This window comes from Xiphophorus couchianus, chromosome 22 (genome assembly GCF_001444195.1).
Source record: "Xiphophorus couchianus chromosome 22, X_couchianus-1.0, whole genome shotgun sequence".
Classification (NCBI taxonomy): Eukaryota; Metazoa; Chordata; class Actinopteri; order Cyprinodontiformes; family Poeciliidae; genus Xiphophorus; species Xiphophorus couchianus.
This window is the reverse complement of record NC_040249.1, coordinates 884520-902644: the sequence shown is the minus strand read 5'-3', so window position 1 is coordinate 902644 and position 18125 is coordinate 884520. Positions and strand designations below refer to the sequence as shown.

At 39.5% G+C, this 18125-nt stretch overlaps 1 protein-coding gene across 14 annotated transcripts in view; it reads left to right on the top strand.

The window, feature by feature from the left end:
• LOC114137625 (B-cadherin-like) overlaps positions 1-18125 on the top strand; it is a 113336-nt gene that overhangs the window by 59382 nt on the left and 35829 nt on the right. For 2 of the 14 annotated variants that reach the window (XM_028006366.1, XM_028006357.1), the window contains exons 5-6: positions 514-648; positions 794-949. The exons of 7 other annotated variants lie outside the window; for them this stretch is intronic. In XM_028006366.1, coding sequence (XP_027862167.1) covers positions 514-648; positions 794-949 — 291 coding nt within the window. Of the gene's footprint in view, positions 1-511; positions 649-793; positions 950-1338; positions 1475-2051; positions 2225-2582; positions 2691-2794; positions 2891-3517; positions 3617-3708; positions 3865-5097; positions 5243-6341; positions 6515-7373; positions 7479-7554; positions 7627-7872; positions 8029-8688; positions 8834-9978; positions 10146-10240; positions 10349-11975; positions 12087-12862; positions 13456-18125 lie in introns of those variants that run through there. 5 more of the 14 variants (XM_028006363.1, XM_028006365.1, XM_028006377.1 and 2 more) reach the window with 5 other exon arrangements.

The following is an 18125-nucleotide window of genomic DNA, read 5'->3' as shown; positions in this document are numbered from 1 at the left end:
TTTTTGTGACAATGTTAAAATATATAAATTTTATGCAGGCCTAAAGCGTCCACCAAGTTTGGCAAGTTTTCAGATATGTTTAGGCCTCCAAAGAGCCAATTTGTTTAAACTGAACCATAATAAAAACATTACAATAAGCCGACTCAGCACTTCGCTGCTTGGGCTTAAATATAAAACATCCAAGGAAGTGAATACTCTTTGTGGGCTCTGTACTTATGTAACCCTCACACTACCAAGGAGCTGTGTTGTGTTGAACAAATGCTTTTTAAAGCAGAGATGTTTTTCTGTGAAACACTGCCACTTTGTGGCTGTATTTAACATTTTCTGCTTCAATGCTTTTTTGTACAGTCTTCATGTCTTTTTATGACTGGTTCATTTGAACTTCTGGCCCAGAGAAAATTTATATTAAGAGCTTCATGTCAGACGGCAACTTTATTGTGTTAAATTTCAAGTCGGGATGCATTTGTCTTTCTGATTGTTTGTTTACTGATTAGAAAATATTTGTTTCCTTAGGATGCTCCACAGGTTCCCATTCTGTATTTCCCAAAATCTAATCCAGGACTCAAGAGGAGGAAGAGAGGCTGGGTTGTCCCTCCTCTTAATGTTGCTGAAAATCACAGAGGACCTTATCCCCTTGCTCTTGCTCGGGTAAGAGAAATTAAAATAAATGGATAATTCAGTGTAATTTTATTTGCTCTTTCAATTGTACCTTGTATTGTAAGATGTATTCCTCCTCTATTTTTTGTGCTTTGTTTAATTGTATCTGAATATAACCTTGGTCTGTGTTGTCCAGATTCGCTCTGATTTCGATAAAGTGAAGAAGATCCAGTACAAAATCACTGGTCCTGGAGCTGATGAGTTTCCTGTTGGTCTTTTTACCATGGATAGAAACACTGGTGAATTGTATGTCACACAGGAACTGGACAGAGAGAAACAGGACAAGTACATGGTCAGTGTTTTCTCTCGTATCTTTAGCTTGATGCTTTTCTATTCACTGTTAAAGATGAAATATTGAAGAAAGTCGAGATAAAACAATTTCTGAAACAATTATCAAGTTTGCAAAAAATATTCAAATAAAACTGGTCATCTCTGATTAAGAGTTTTTTTCATAGATGTCTGATGATCCCATTCGGAAAAAAAAGAAAAAATATAATATAAATGAACAATCCAAACTTGATAAAATTCATGCTCTTAAGTTCATGTAAGTTCATGTTGTACTGAATCTTAGGATGCAATATTGGGATGTTGGACTTAACACTTTTTTCTCTTTTTTGCACATTGGAATAATTTGTGTTTTTATTAAAATGAACCAACTGACTAATATTGGTGTGTTTACAGTTCCAGGTACATGCTGTGGTGGACGGTTCAGCCCCTGCTGAGGAGCCTATGGAGATGATTGTCAATGTTATTGACCAGAATGACAACAAACCTGTTTTCGTCTTCTTGGGAAATGTGGCCGAGTCTTCATCAATAGGTATTGTTGTTCCATGTAACTTCAGTCCCATAAAACATCTGACCTGAGTGATGCAAATAAACCAACATTCACATCAAATAAATCACCTTCTATTACATCTCCTATTAAAAGTTGTCCATTTTAATTTGATTTCAGTTATTTGCCCAACCAACAATTAGATCTTTAACTTCATGTGCAAGACTGTCATTGGTTCTCTCTCCCCAGGCGAGGCATAAGTCTCTGCTGAAGCAGGTAGAGATTCTTGCTGTCTTGTTCATGAGGCGTGGCATGATAGAGTTGACTAGACAGACTCAGGATTTATCTGCTCTGAAGCAGTCAAGTGTCATCTGACAGACTGTAGCTTCTGTCTAATCTGAGAAAAAGCTCAGCTCCTCCAGCATGAGCTGGAGAGAGACGTTGGGTAAAGAAACATTTTCCTCCTGAATGAGTTACTTCTCCAACCTTGAATAAATGAATGGAAGGTTTGAATCGCCATTAAATAGAGGGAGGAGTTCTTTCAGGCCCATTAGAAGTTAAAAGTTGCAACCAGCTTCTGAGAAATGTATGTCATTTCCTTTTATGTGATTCTAATCTTCAGGTTCTGAGGTGATGAAGGTCACGGCTACAGATGCTGATGAGCCAAACAATGACAACTCACAAATCAGTTATCGCATTGTGAGCCAGGAACCTCAGCAACCAAATCCATCCATGTTTGTCATAAACCCAACTACTGGAGCCATCAGTGTCAATGCTGCTGGACTGGACAGACAGGTGGGCTTTTAAACACATTGATAATGTTATAAGTGTTAAATAAGTTGTGGAGCTTAGTAAGAGAGGTAAATAACTGCAAACCTATTGAACAAACATGAACAGTTTTCACCCTTTGTAATGGACCAATTTATTGGTTTCTAAAGAAAACATTTGATAGAAATGACAGCAGGACATTATTATTAAGCTCCTACATGTAATTACATGTAATCACTGAGAGCTTTCTGATTCAAATTTGACAAAATCGAGTTTGTATTAAACTTATCAAATGATGCTAAAAATCTTTAGGATTTTTTTAAAGAGCTCTTTCCTGTAATTTCATTTGAAATAAATTGACATATCAACCTGAATATCCCGACAGAAATACCCAGAGTATACCCTGGAAGTAAAAGCAGCAGATATGAACGGGGAGGGACATTCTGCATTAACAAAAGTAATCATCTCTGTAACTCCTGGCACCGAGCTCCCTGTAAGTACAACCCACCACCCTTCTACAAAATGCATACAGGACAAAAATAAATAATGTGACAAAGCAGTAATGAGCATTTATGTTCCCAATTTGTATTTTATTAGGCTGCCCAAGGAGGAGGGAGGAGCAGGAGGGATGCAGATCCAAAGATTCATCATTCTTCTTCAGAGAAAATGTTCCTAAATCTGTTACCTCTTCCAGTAAGTTCAATTAGAAGAACTTACTTGAACTTGTTTTTCTGTGGCTCATCAAGACTTTGTCATTGTACAAGGTGTTTAACTGACCATTTGTCTTGTTCTCATGTAGATGTGTTCATCTTTCTAAATTTGTACACTTTGCAACAATGTAATTTTCTTAGCACAATAACGCTCCCATACAACAGGCCTGTGGCACTCAGGTCTATGTGGTGCTTCCATGGCAATTCTGCTCTTTGAATGATTTCAGAAAACACATACAAAGAAACCCAGTTGAGGAAACAAGATTGATTATATCATTAACTTGTGGGTTTTCTTCTGTGTCCCATCAATACAGTATTTGAAAGTCAATATTGAAATGAAATGGATTGGCAGAGGAGATGGTTGTAGATTTCAAAAGAACTTTTGACCTAAAAGACACTCCAAGGATGCAAACACTATTTGCATCGTTGGAGTGGAGAAGAAATGGAGGTGGTTGAGTAGTATAGATAACCTCAGTGTTTACCTTTACAACACACTGACATGGAGACGCAACAGTGAAGCGTCCACATGAAGGAACAGAGCAGACTGGACGAAAGATGCGGCAGGTCTTTAAGTCTGCTTTCTTTAAATGCCATTCTGTTTTCCTCAAAGTCTGAAGAAGGGATGAGGAGAAGGAAGAGAAGCTGGGTTATTCCTCCCCTCAGTGTTCCTGAGAATAGCAGAGGACCGTTTCCTCTAAAACTTGCTCAGGTGAGAGGTAGCTGTACAGTAAATGCTTCTGAACTAAAAGAGCTGTGCGAATAAACACACAGTGGTTTAATAGTTCTGATGGTGCTTTGTAGGTCCGCTCTGACAGAAGTCAAGTGACGAAAATCATTTACAGGCTTCGTGGTCCAGGAGCCGATCAGCCACCTGTAGGCCTTTTCATTATAGACAGCGACTCTGGTTGGTTGGAAGTCACACAAGAACTGGACAGAGAGAACCAGGACAAGTACAGAGTAAGATATTCTGATTCTACTGTCATGTAACATTTTTCAATTCCCTGCTGTTTACCAGTAGGTCAGTGTATGTTTGATGGTCAGTGTTCAGCCCTGTCAATTCTTCAATAAAACAACAAAGGACGTGTTAAAATGGAGGAACAATTATAAAATTATTTTAAAAAATATATTAAATTAACATTCAAAATGTCTTAGGATCGAGCACCGACTAGAGGACCACGCCCGCTTTTTAGCTGAGACTCTGTTTCCATCTCTTCCGAAGGCTTTTATTGATTGTGCTGCTTTTACATTTGCCCACTGTATTCTTATTGAATTCATTGTAATAAGTTATTTCACCTTCATTCAGCGTATTTTTAAAACATCGCTCACTCCTGCCATTACCCTTTTTCCTAGTTTAACTAGGCTGTGCTACTGTCTATCTCAATTTTTGCTCACTCATTATTAGCACCACTTGGTGGCCCTGCCCCTAGTACAGTCATCTAAGGCAGACGGGTCCTAGTGAGGGACCAGACAAACTTCACTTTGTCTGGTCCCTCATAAGACTCTTTATGTTGAGAACTATCAGTGGAATTAGTGTTCCTTCACCGTGACGTGGCTCGCCGGGGCCCCACTCTGGAGCCTGTCCTGGAGTTGGGGCTTGCTGGCAAACACCTGGTGGCTGTTCCTTCACCCATGGAGACAATTGTCTTGCAAGAACACTGATAAAATACTTTGGATAGAAAGTTGGATAGAAAGCGTTAAATGAGGCAGGAAAACCAAAATGGAGCTTTCCATAAACTTCCATGTTGAGCAACGGCCCTCGTGAGGTGAGCCAGTTTCTCCTCCACAAAGGCCTCCAGAAGGAGGAAGTGAATTAAAGAGTTACACTATTTGAGAAAACGGTGTACAGTCGCTCACCAACACCTCTGCCTGAGCAACGGTAAAAACATGTAGCTATCAGTAACAGCTCTAGAGTCTCGAGTTGCATTGTCTGCTGACAAAGCATCACACTCCAACCAAGTGAAATTTCTGAGCATTGTATCAAAGTTTCACAACATAAATTGCTGGAATGTTGTTGCCAGCCATCAGGAGCTTTCTAGCTATTTTGACAAAAGTTAATAAAAAAATACTGGCCATACATTTCTTTGCAGAACAGTTTTTATGTGATCATTTCAAACCACCCAGCACGAATGTTACTGACACTCTCCTGGTGACATGGGGTAAGATATTCTAAGCATAATTGTATCTCTGCAGTTAGAAGCACTTGCAGTGGAAGAAGGACAAGCTGAAGCATCTGAGTCCATTGAAATAATTGTGAATGTAATCGATCAGAATGACAACAAACCAGTTTTCAGCAGAGACACCTTCAAGGGAGAAGTGCCTCAGTCCTCAGCCAAAGGTACATACTGTCGATCTGATATGAGCTTGAAGAACATGTTTATTGAACACTTTTCTGTTAAGCTTGTCACAATAATCAATAATCAATTAATCATATAATAAATTAAAACAAGATCAATAGTTTCCTTTTGCATAATTTGCTGTTTTTCTCTTTTCGCTCTCTCTTTCTACCAAAAACTGGATGACAAAAATCTTCTGTCTGGCTCGCTGGTCTCAACTAGCCCTTTTTTAAGGGAAATATAAAGGCCTTCATAATTGATTTTATTTGTTGTTTCTGTTATTTTATTTATGTTGTATATTAAAATGTCTTTGTGTTCCAGGGTTAAATGTTCATTATAATTGAAAGTTTATTCATCTTTGAGAATGCGTTCTTCCATTACCATTATATTACTTAAAACTGGTCTCAAAACAACAATATTGTTGTTTTATTGCAATAATTTACAAACAAAATTTCACCAGGGACAAAATTTGCTGTAACAGACCTAGTCTCTATGCAGGTAAATCAAGAGGTTGTTTGCAGTGACCTCAGGCTCTAACATAGCAATGTCTCAGCTCATCCTGGATGCTGGAATACACAAATAATTTCATTTCAGAAATACACCCGTGCAAATATACCAAAGTATTTCCATCCATCCGTCCATTTTCTAACACCCTCTTCCCTAGTGGGGTTGGGAGGGGTGCTGGTGCCTCTCCAACGAATGTTTCAGGCGAGAGGTGATCGCCAGTCCAAGGTTGGCACAATTACCAAACCTGCTGGTGACTAGGCATGGCCAGGCTCAAGTAGCAATTTGGTCATAACTGCAGCTACAGATGAAGCTGGTAAATGGACTGCATCTTCCCCCTGATAGACTGCAAGCCATGAAAAGTCAGCCTGCAGTCACAGTCAAGCTTATCGTGTTCCTGGCAATTTGTTATCACATTCATAACCAGGAAAGCAGGCGCAACAGACACAGAAGATTGTACTGAATCTGTGAAAGGTGTTTGCAACAATCAGCAGCAGAACTTATTTAAGTCTCTGCACTTCATTTCAGATTTTCTATTTTTCTTCCCCTTGAGAGGGTTTTGTGTTTCATTTCCTTTTTTGTGACTCGTACCTTCAGGTTTTGAGGTGATGACGGTTCAGGCCACAGATCCTGATGAGGAAAATTCAGACAACTCCGATGTCTGCTATCGCATTATAAGACAAGAACCCGAAGAACCAAATCCTTCCATGTTTGCAATCAACACGACTACTGGGCTTATCACAGTCGACGCTACGGGGCTGGACAGAGAGGTGAGGTCTAACAAAACAACACAACCACTTTTGTAATGTCCAACTCTAGTAAGCTGCCACTTTCCTTGATAAAAACATGCAGCAAGTTCAACGAAGTTGCCCTCTGTTGTGCAGTCTGCTCTAAGGAATCCAAAACGTCAGTGATAATGTACAACAGGGAGATGTACAATGTCATATACATCTGCTATTGTCTTTATTCCTGCTACTTATAAATCTAAGAATTTGTAAAAAAAAACTTAAATGATTGATATTAATTCATTCATCTATCAATCAATCAATCAGATCCATAATGTGTTTCTGTTGATGTAAAAGGTGCCTCTATTGTTCATACGCATATGTTTTCACATTTTGTCACATCACAACCTCAGACTTGGGTTTTGTGGGGCAGAACTGACACAACGTAGTGCATAATTGTGGAAGTCATAGCATACGGTAATAGCATTTGAAATGTTTTCATCAAAACTCTGACAACCGTGTCATATATTCAGCTGAGTCAATACTTAGTAGACTGTATCACACTAGGCTGGAATCTGTTGGCACAGGCTCAAGCCTTTTACAGCATCCAACAGGTTTTCTTACAGGATTCTCCTGTTTAGCTCCATCTATCTGACCTATTGGTAGTGAAGAAATAGACCCCCACATCACTCTTCCCACTAGGTGACTTCTTCTATTGATTAGTTGCACTTCCTTTTCCATTACAGCCCTTATAACCGTAAGTTTTTTTACATTCTGATGCAGTTTAGAAAAAAGCTATTTGTAAGCTCGTTGTAAGAATTGGACGATCCTGCATTTCTGTGCAGTCTGTTAGCTTTTTGGGCCAGTGGAGATTGTAAATAAGTACCTGCATCTTTCGTCACAGAAACACCCGCAGTACACACTGACAGTGGTAGCTGCTGACATGAAAGGCGAGGGGCTGATGGGGATAGCCAAAGTCATCCTGACTATAACTGATAGTTCTTCCCCTGTGAGTACGACACAGCAAGCATTGAAGAACGGACATAGAACACTGTGGCTATCACTGAAGGCTTTGTGCTCCACAGACTGGCTGGGTTATTCCTGACATTACAGTTCCTGAGAACGGAATTGGACCCTTTCCTTTACAGCTGGCTCAGGTAACTTCTCTACACCTCCTTTACACCTGTACATTTGTTTCATCGAAAATATTTTTTTAATGTGTCCATGCCATTGTGATGAGCTGAAAGTGTCCTGCAATAAAGAGCAGAGCTGAGCTTGTCGGGTGAACACACAGTTCTCTGCCTCAGAGATTTTAAACTAATCTTCTGTAAGATATTTATAATTATGGCCTCCTAACTAGCGTTGTTGTCAGTTTATCTGGGTCCCCGTATGATTTGCACCAGATCCGCTTTAATGAGGATGAAACAAAGAAGATCCTTTACAGCATCAGTGGACCAGGAGCAGATCAGCCTCCTGTTGGTCTTTTTACCATGGATGGAGACGCTGGTCATCTGTATGTAACACAGGGACTGGACAGAGAGAACCAGGACAAGTACACAGTAAGATATTCTGTACCTTTATACTGCTGTCATGTAACATTTTTCAATTCCCTGCTGTTTACCAGTAGGTCAGTGTATGTTTGATGGTCAGTGTTCAACCCTGTCAATTCTTCAATAAAACAGCTGAGGACATATTAATATGGAGGAACAATTATAAAATTATAAACAAAAATACTAAATTGACACACAAAATATAATCAGTCAGCAAAGGTCATCCAAGTCTCAAAACAGAATGATGCAGACTGATCTTACCTGCATGTTTTTCTTCTCTTTTTTAAACAACATCTCTGTCCTGACTTTGACCTCCCCATATGATCTTAAGCATCCAAAAAGATTCAGAGTCATTTAAAGTTACAGTGTCCTTAACAGTCGGCCGTTTGTATTCCAGCCACTGTGATTGCGATAATAGATGTGTTGCATCACAAGTCTATGTGAGTGAAATGAAAATCCTTAATATGAGGAGATTAAAAATGGCGTCTCTAGTGTTTTCATGCCTTTCCTTTTGTTTTTCCAACCTCTGCAATACACCTGACTGTATGAAAAATGCTCTATAAATAAAGTTTGATTGGTTGGTAGGATTGTGCAGCCATGAAGTGTTTCTTATCGTGTTTACTTTGATGTTGAAAATGAGACGCTACATTCTAATCGGTGTTTGTACAGTTGCAGGTAAATGCTGTGGCAGAGGATGGAGGGGCGACAGTAGGACAGACACAGGCTGTGGTCAAAGTTACCGACCAGAACGACAACAAACCTGTTTTTAATAAAGACACCTACGAGGGAGAAGTGCCTGAAGCCTCGCCCATAGGTATACTGTCAGCAGGTTTCAATCAAACCTATGACCAAAAAAAAGAGACAGTAGGAAAGGAAACACAAGAAAAAAAAATCATGTAGAAAATGAGGAAATCAAAAGAAAAAATGACAATGTTCAAAGTATCCATATTAGTTTTTTAAAAATATATAACACATGGTTTATGAGTGACCTCTGACCAATGTCAGTTCTGCCTAAGCTGTGGCCTCCTTGCAGTCTGCTGCTGGACGGTTAGATAATTAGTTTTTTTATTTAAACTATCATCTAGTTCACTGCATATTTATTTTTGTACAATTCTAATTTACATTTTGGGATTTTAGGACTTTCTGAAAACCTTGCATGGCGTGTTTTGCGGGTCTTCTGCTGTAATGCCAGTCGTCACTCTGCTGGTGATGACTGGGAGCTGTGGGTGGGTGGGGTTGATGTGGTGCCTCATCTTAGTGGCAGCTTGTATTATTTAAGGACACAAATGTTTTCCTTTCCCCATGATGTTACAGCTGCTCTATTATTTTCAAAATTTTGTTGTACTTTCTTGCACAGTCATAATAAAAGAACTCTGGTTCTATAAGGCAGTGCTCCAGCAGGCATCCACAGACAGCAGCCCTATTTTCTTGGGTTTGGTGGTGGATCTGAATTGTTCTTTGCGGGTTTACTGGACTTTGGATACCGGGCCCTGAATGCTTTTGGCTGTGAATTGGTGCAATGTTTTTGTGTCAGAAGGTATTCAAGGTGCCATGCGTTGTTCAGCTGAGTAGCAATGATAGTCTTGGGCCTCTAGGGGGTCTTGTTGCAGATCTTGCATTAATCTGTTTGCAGAGTGAAATGTCTTCTGCAGTGATCTGTCGGGATAGCAACATCATAGCCAGTGACCTTTGAAGAATTTTTTTATTTATAGCTACATTGGTCATAGCTACCAATGCTAATATTGCAAGAATAACTCCTCTTTGGGATTTATTATCTTAAAAGTAAATCCAAGCATTTCTGCTTCCACAATGCATCATGACATCTTTGTCATGATTCTCACAAAAAAAGAACATTTTATCTGATTGACTGATGGACACTGCACTGTGAACAGATATATTTCTGGTTTGCTAACTTTGAGCATTGCAATGCAATGCCTTCTCTTCATTGTCTTTCTGCAGGTTTTGAGGTGATTAAAGTGGAGGCCACAGATGCTGATGAGCCAAATACTGACCACTCAGAGATTCGCTATAGCATTATAAGCCAGGAACCAGCAGAACCCTCCATGTTTACCATCGACCCAGTTTCTGGAGCCATCACTCTTAGTACTGATGGACTGAATAGAGAGGTACTTCTTAAAAACCTTGCTTCCCAGCTGAAATGATCAGCCTATGCTCAGTGTTACAGCTGCTCTGAAGGCCTCACTCCTGTCTCATCCAACAGAAACACCCTCAGTACACTCTGCTGGTCAGAGCAGAAGACTCTGCTGGCAAAGGCAGCACTACTTTATTTGAGCAAGTTAAAGTAATTCTGACTGTGACAGCAAACTCTGTGAGTACAACCCAGTTATTTACTGCACGACTGACTTTTTTTATTCTGGTTACATCACTGCTTCTCAATTTCAGTCCTCTGGCCCCCCTTACTCTGCATGTTTTAGATACATCTCTAATCCAGAACAGCCGATTCAAATGATTGCATGACCTCTTCTGCAGACATCAAGTACTGCAGATGGCTGTTAATCACACACAGATTTAATCCAGGTGTGTGTGTGGCAGAAGGGAGACACCTAAAACATGCAAGACTGGGGGGCGTGAGACTGAGAAACACTGGCTTACATGTAGATAAGGTCAGGATTTTCTATATTGATACAAAATGTTTCACCAGTTGTGAAACATTTACTGTATGGGTGATGATCATTCAACAAGTTATTTAACTCCAACTGAAGCAATGGGTAGCTTCTCATTTCTTAAACAGCCATGTCTAAAGACAGGCCAGATCATTTTCATCAAGCAGAGAAAAACATCAGAGATTCAGAAACTACTAAAATTGGGTTGAGAACTGTCCAACATACTAAAAACTGGAAGGAAACGGGAACCATTGTTTTTGAGGAAGGAAAGTAGAGAGAATAAAACACTGAATGATCATGATTGGAGATCTGTAAACTGTTTGGTGTAATCAAAGCATAGAAAACAGCAGAACTCAGGACAATGTAATTGTGAAAATTAAAGCATTTTCACATTCACGATGTGAAGGGAACTCAAAGGATCAAGACTGAACAGCTGTACATCCAAAAAGAAAACCACAAATCAGAAAGTTTGCAAAGGAGCAGAAGTATTGAACTCTGGAGCAACAGACGAAGGTTGTGTGGTCTGAGTACAGATTTGAACCTTTTGCAGGTGCTTGCTGTTCATGTCTCCTGTAGTTGGTCAGGTTCAAGTTCAGCAGCATTATGAGTTTAGCTTACTGCCCAAATCTACTGAATGATCATGCTGTTCCATGAATTACTTCTCTCATGAAGTTTATAGTAATACCCAAATGTAGCAGGCAGGAGTCGTGAGGTTGAGATGCAAATTTCAGACAGGAGCCACGAGGTGGCTGAGGAGAGGCACAGGGTAGTGACGAGATGAACCGGCGAGAAGTGAACGAGAGTGAGCAACTTAAATACTGGGGAGGTTGAAGGTAGAAGCAAAGACTTGGGCTAATGAACCAGCTGATTGCAGGTGTGAGTGAAGGGAGAAGGAGGCAGACTGAGGAGAGAGAGAGAGAGAATGAGAGAGCATGTGACAGGGAAACAAGAAATTAATCTAACACTACAGGATAACTTGACTAAAGAGACATAATGAAATAAGAGTGAAAATAAAAACTATAAGGAATAAACATAACTAGAAACACCAAGAAGGACTGAACTAAAGGGAAACAAGAACAAGACAGATCTAACCAAAATGTGAAAGTAACACGAAATAATAACGAAACTAGAATGAAATCAAACTACCAAAGCAACACAACAACCTGGGATTCTAAGAATATCTTCCCTGATGACACGGGAATATTCCAGGATGCCAGGATTCATCAACTGGGTTTGTGAAAGAGTGACTCAGATAGCAGGAAACATGATATTCACAAATGGATCAGCCAATCCAACATAATTCAGATGTCTCTGACTCTTTCTAATCCACAGGCGTCCATGTCGCAGGCTGGTGAAGCAAAGAGGAGGAGGAAGCGTTTTTCCACAGCTCCATTATCTGTCATGGAGAAGTGAAAAGGACCCTACTCATTAAAGCTCACTCAGGTAAAAGGAAGTCCAGTATTTCATGTCTGAGAGTTTGATGCTGAAATGCAGTGTTGGATTGAGAAAGTCCCTTCTCCTAAAAATAAAACTGAGTCTGATTCAAGCACAGAACTTCTGGAACAATATTCTTTGGACAAGTGAGACCAAATAGAGATGAGGGGAAATGCCCCTATTACTAACCCATCAACACCTCCAGTTGAAAGTCAAGCATGGTGATGGAGGGATGATGGCATGCCCTTGTTTTGTAGCATCTTGTATTGAGTTGGTTGCTTCAACAGAAATTTTTCAGAATCAAGATCTATTTGATATCCTTACACCAGAGTTTGATTTTGTAGTTGTACCACAAAATCTGATTGAAATATAAAATCATAGCTATACAACACCTACAACGAATATGTGTCGAGTCAAAACAACCTACAGAAAAGAGTCAGAAATGAAGAAATACAGGCATTTCCATGAATATGTTGGACTTGCATTGACTGCCTGATGGTTGTGTTGGCTTTGTTCTGGATCCATCTCTGTACTGGTAATCCTCAGCTACAATATCCTCACTGACCCTGTGAAATGGTTGACCATTGCAGAGGATGAAGGCATGGACACATTGAAAAGTTCCCTGCAAAAAGAAAAAAAAGAGTCCCTGTCTGTCAGTGAACAAATGATTACATTACATGACATTATGATGACGGCGGGTGGGAGGACATGTGAGATGTAACGTGTGCGCTCCGTTCACTTCACTGAGGTTCACATGTGTGAATTTGTCTCTTTTGTCTCTCTAGACGAAGCTCCAGCTGCCAGACGGCTCTGTGTTCAGTCACTTCAGAGATTCTGAATAGGACTGAGGTCTTGAGCTTTTCTGCTGTGGAGGAGACGTCAAAATTTGTGTTTGTGCCAAAAGTGTGTTAAAAGGAATCTTTGGTTCTCTCCATTTATTCTTTGTTGAACTATCTTTCAGTTTTCTTCGCAGGTCTTCTGCAGCTGTTAGTATCGGGTAAAGGTTTATAGCTTAGAGTTGCTTCTATTTGTTCCTCTACATTGTCTATAAGGAATGACTACAATAACAGGAACTACATGGTGACGTACCTGTATGATTTATAGGGTCCTCCATTAATTTGTCATGAAATAATACAGTGTGATATGTAATCTGATCCATTTATGTCTCTAATAAACTTTTGAATGTTCTTTAAGAACTTTTAAAGGAGCATTCAGTAAATGTACATTTAGATTGCATAATGTTGCCTTGTTGTTATAAGACGTCTAATATTTGCCTTTCTCCCATCTTTAAGATATATTTGTTGGTGATTAGCGTTAAGCAGCATGAGGGGTCAATGTAAGCATAGACGTGTTCAATAAACTGGAATATTATTGAAAATTTGATGCATTTCATTTTATCAAGGCATCTTCATACTATGAAGATTTACTTGAACATCTTGAGTTGAACATTTTGTGTTCAACGTGGGATGTTCTTCATCTTATCTTCAACGTGGGGTGGGAAGGATAGGAGGATCTTCGGCTTATGTTGAAGATGATCAACATAAGAACATCTTATGAGTTCAACACCTTATGTTGAACAGAAGATGTTCTTCATTTTGTGTTGAACATCTCATCTAATTATGAGACACAATATAAGAGCTGATGTTAAATTGTTCACAAAATCAAGCTTAATTTTTTTTGTTGTGTTGCAAGAGGTATCTTTATAATTCACTTCCTAAAAAAATATAAAGGAATGAACCAAGACAAAAAAAATTCCAAATTGTTCACCTTTTGTTCCCTTACAGTATAATTAATTCAGAAGTAATAACTTCATATTTATATAATTACAATAATAAACCTTTACTGTGGAAAGGAAAACTGGTACAACACTTGGTTTGTGGTATATATATATAAACAGTATAATACTGTTGATCTTCTTTTTGTATTGTGTAACAAAAATGCATGATAAAAAATTTATTAAATTGCGTTGAATTGATAAATAACAGATTGTTTCATCATGCAAAATAGATTTTGGATTTAAAATTCAATTAATTTGCTTTATTTTGGGGCTTTTGTTAGGGTGGGTCATTTTTGACCTGTAGGACAAAGGGAGTAAACAGAATGTTAGGATCACGCAAGGGTTAATTAGATTAATTTAAAATTATGTTTTTGTCTACCAAAGGTTGGCAAACAAGGATACACATGAGGAACAACACCTCGTTCACCGTAGAACCTGACATTATCCTGCCTGTTACATCTGTGCTTGTCCAGCAGATGGAGATGAAGCCTGCTGTTTTTGATTTACAGAGCTAAAGTCTGTTTTCAGCACACCTTCAACAGACTTTTTGTTGAAGCTGGTTTTACTGGTTTTGTTGTTACAAATGTCCAGTCACACATGGTGACACAAAGTCACCTAGTAAGTCAGGTGACTCAGGCTCTGCTGTTTTCCCAAAAATGTGTCTCTGCGAGTCCCGACCTGCCTGTGGGTTTATCCTGGTTCTGCTTTGTTGCTTTGAGTTAAATCCAAAGCTAAGTCTCCCGTAGCAACGCTGCAGTAAGACTCAAAGAACCTACAGGACCAACGACACGCACTGTTTGACTAAGGTCCCGGAGTGAAGCACATGATGTGTTTATGGTTAGTTTTTTGCTGAAAGCAGATGAATTTTCCTTATATTTTTGCACACTCTGTCATGATGACTAAGATAGACCATTTTTCTTTAAGTCCAATGACTCTTAATACCAAGACATTCAATCGTCAAGTCCTGAAGTGATCTATTAATAAAAACAGAGAAATTTAATTTCACAAAGCACTTCAGTCTAAATGTTGGGCATCTCAACAAGTTTCCCATAAGGCCACACCATAAAAGTTTTCATGTGTTGTTCTTGTTGTGTATCATTATCTTTAATCTTTTTATGTCTATGTGGGCCATGAGTCTGATGAATAAATCAATCATAAAATGCTAAAATAAAAAAAGAAACATGTTGAAGAACATTGGAGAAGTCTGTCTCAGCTTCTACAGGCCTGGGCAGGTTATTGTCGTGATTAGAAAAACAAGTACAAGTTGCAACAGTTGCCTTTTCCACTGAGGACATGTGAGTTTAGGACGCTTACAAGAAGATGAGATGTCTGTCCGTACTGCACAGCACTGAGGATTAGGGATTGTTGCAGGTTAAAGATTTAAAAAAAGTTATGGTTGACAGAAACAGAACAATAATTCCAAGCACATCAGACCGGAGGAGCACGTCCAGATAATCCCCACCGATTAAAGAGACTGATGGAGACGAGGATTTCTGAACGTTTCTGTTGCTAAAGCTGGTTTGAGTCTGGAGTAGATGGAGTTTTTCACTCATTGCTTCCTTAAGTTGACTGCAGGTTGAATTTGATACTGCCTCCATCTGAGACCAGTAATTCACATATAATCCTTTCTTTCATTTTTGTCACTCTGATTGGGCAGCTCCAAAACACTGGTGTTACTCCCAGTCAGAGGAAACATGTTGGTAAAAGGATATATAAATTGCTTTCTTCTTCAACCTACCAGACGTATGAATAATTTTGAACTAAAGAGTATGTCTTTTGGCCTACTTTGTGTAAAAAATCTGAATATTAAAACAAAACGATCTCTGATGCTAAAAGGGTTCCAGGTGGATCAGAGTTCTTCAGACTATTTGCAGTTCTTTATCTTCTCATTCTTTTCCTGTTGGTTTTCCTCAAGTTAGACTCAGAAGTGCCTCAAAAAAACAACAGTCAGTCTTGAAACTGAAAGCACAGCCTGCAGTGATAACAATCAGACCTGTGGGTTTTACCGACACACCTTATCTGACGTGGCGTTCTCGGAACTGAAGTCAACCTCAGACGTGTCTGTGTGTGTCTGCTTGCAGGTTGTTGGCAATGTTCTGTGTTCATAACAAAGAGCTGCAGGATCAGAGCCGCTGTTTTGGACTCTGGCGTTTCCAGAGCTGAAAATAACCTTCCCAATGACGAGCACTGAGAAATAAATCTACACTGTTAAAAAAAACAAATACAAACATCTGAATATTTACATTAGTTTATTTTTACAACAGCGTGCCAGGGCTATTGTAAGTCGAGAAAAAAAGGGAGTAAATTTTCCAAAAAAAACCTCTGAATTTTTCAACTTTTCAAAGTCAGAGATTTCCAAGATTTTCTTGCAAATTTCTGAAATCAATCTCAATATTTCTGAAGGAAATTTACGTTACTGTATATTTTAAACAATGAGGAACTGGATTGTAAAGAACAGATTAGGAGTTTCGTTAAGTTGAGGGTAGATGTTCATGGTTTGGCGCTGTCTCCTGCAGCCTGAGTGAGGCTCACTGTTTTATGGCCAGACTTCAATCTGCTTCTGAATCTGTTAACTTGTATCTGAAGAGCAGCAGAGCTGAACTGATTCGGGCTGAGAAGAAACTCACTGATGTCTTTTCATGCAGGGAGATGAACTGAAACCAAAGAGGAATGTTTGCGTTACCTGCCCTGCTCCCCTCTCTGCTTTAACGCTGGATTTGATCCTCGTGTTTACCGAGGTCGATGACTGTAATTGTAAAGAGCTGCCCCACCCAGAGCTGTGGACGCATGACAATAGACGGCATACAGACTTAAAGATGCAGGGTGTGACCTGGAGATTTGGTTCAGATACACACAGCTCCTGTCCTCAGGCAGACTCACCCCACCACAGATTAGAGGGGATGTGGAATGTTGTCGTCTGTCCGGTCAGCCCAATGTTTTACAGCTCATTCTGTCACCAAACGGAGTACTGGCATTCATATTTAAAGGATTTTTACTACTTAAATGCAGAAAGTCTTTGGAGAATAATGAATGCTTCTTTGTACGTTCAGCAGCTTTACAGCAAATAAAGATTTGTATTGGATAAGAGAATCCTGAAGTCGTTCCTGGCAACTTTAGGATGAAATGGTTCCAGTTTGGTTGTTTATGTGTTATATGAGCTACCATACTGACTACAGGTAACGGGTAACACAAACCAAAAGACAACTTAACTTCAAGCAAAGAGCTATAAATATATCCCACTGATAAAAACTATTATTCGTGTTGTGAGGGTCGACTAAACAGCTGACTTTAAGGTACTGGGTTCAAAGGACGTAATTTGAGGAGGATGTAGAGTAAATGTTATTTCATGGAACATGAGCTTCCTGACTTGTTACTGAAAGAAAAATTGGTTTCAATTTTACACGTAACATGACGTGTTCAAGTTCCAAGTCAAAGCCATCAGCAAGAAAATCTCCCAAATTTAGAAATTGGACAGGAAATGCTCGAAGTTTACTCACCAACCCTGTTCTAAAATTTCAAATGACTGCTGCATGCTGCCACAATATTTACTTTTCTGTCAGTCAGTATGTAATTATCACCCATCTTTCTAAGGCATTGATGTGATTAAGGCTCCAACATTTCATGCTGTGCATCTCCTACTGAGTAGCATGAATGTATTCTCCGGCCGAGCCAGAGCCAGACTTCCATGAATTTCAAGGACACGTCGGAAAATTCCAGTCATTAGCATGGCAACATCTTAGAGATAACATCATATGTTCTGCAGACATTCACCACTGATACATTTGCATAGTCACGTCAGTGAGCTGACACTAACACGACCTGATCTCATGCTACGTAACGCAGGTTAACATTGATAAACAAAGGTTTGCATGAGAGGCTCAGCTGTATGTGCATCAGTCAGCTTCTCTGCACCAGGAGGTTTGACATCTGTAAGTGGGTGAAGAGTGAATTGCTGAGTGGGTCACCGGTCCAGCAGTGTTAGCTTCCCAAAGTCCAGCCTGACTACATGAAGATATTGAAGATATCAGACTTTGTTATTATTTCCCTTTGCTGAAGATTGAAGGTTTCCATCAGCCTTCAATTCTCATTCGCAGTCTTGAAATGAATAGAGCCGTGCTTCACACTAAAATGTGTTCTTTATCAGACAATTCATCAAGTCCTATGAGTTTCTGTGTCTCTTGTATGACAAGATAATCTTCAGCTGGGAGTTCTTGCAACTTATTTCAAGTCTGTGGTGTCCTATCTGTCTAACAGCCCCCACCACCACCACA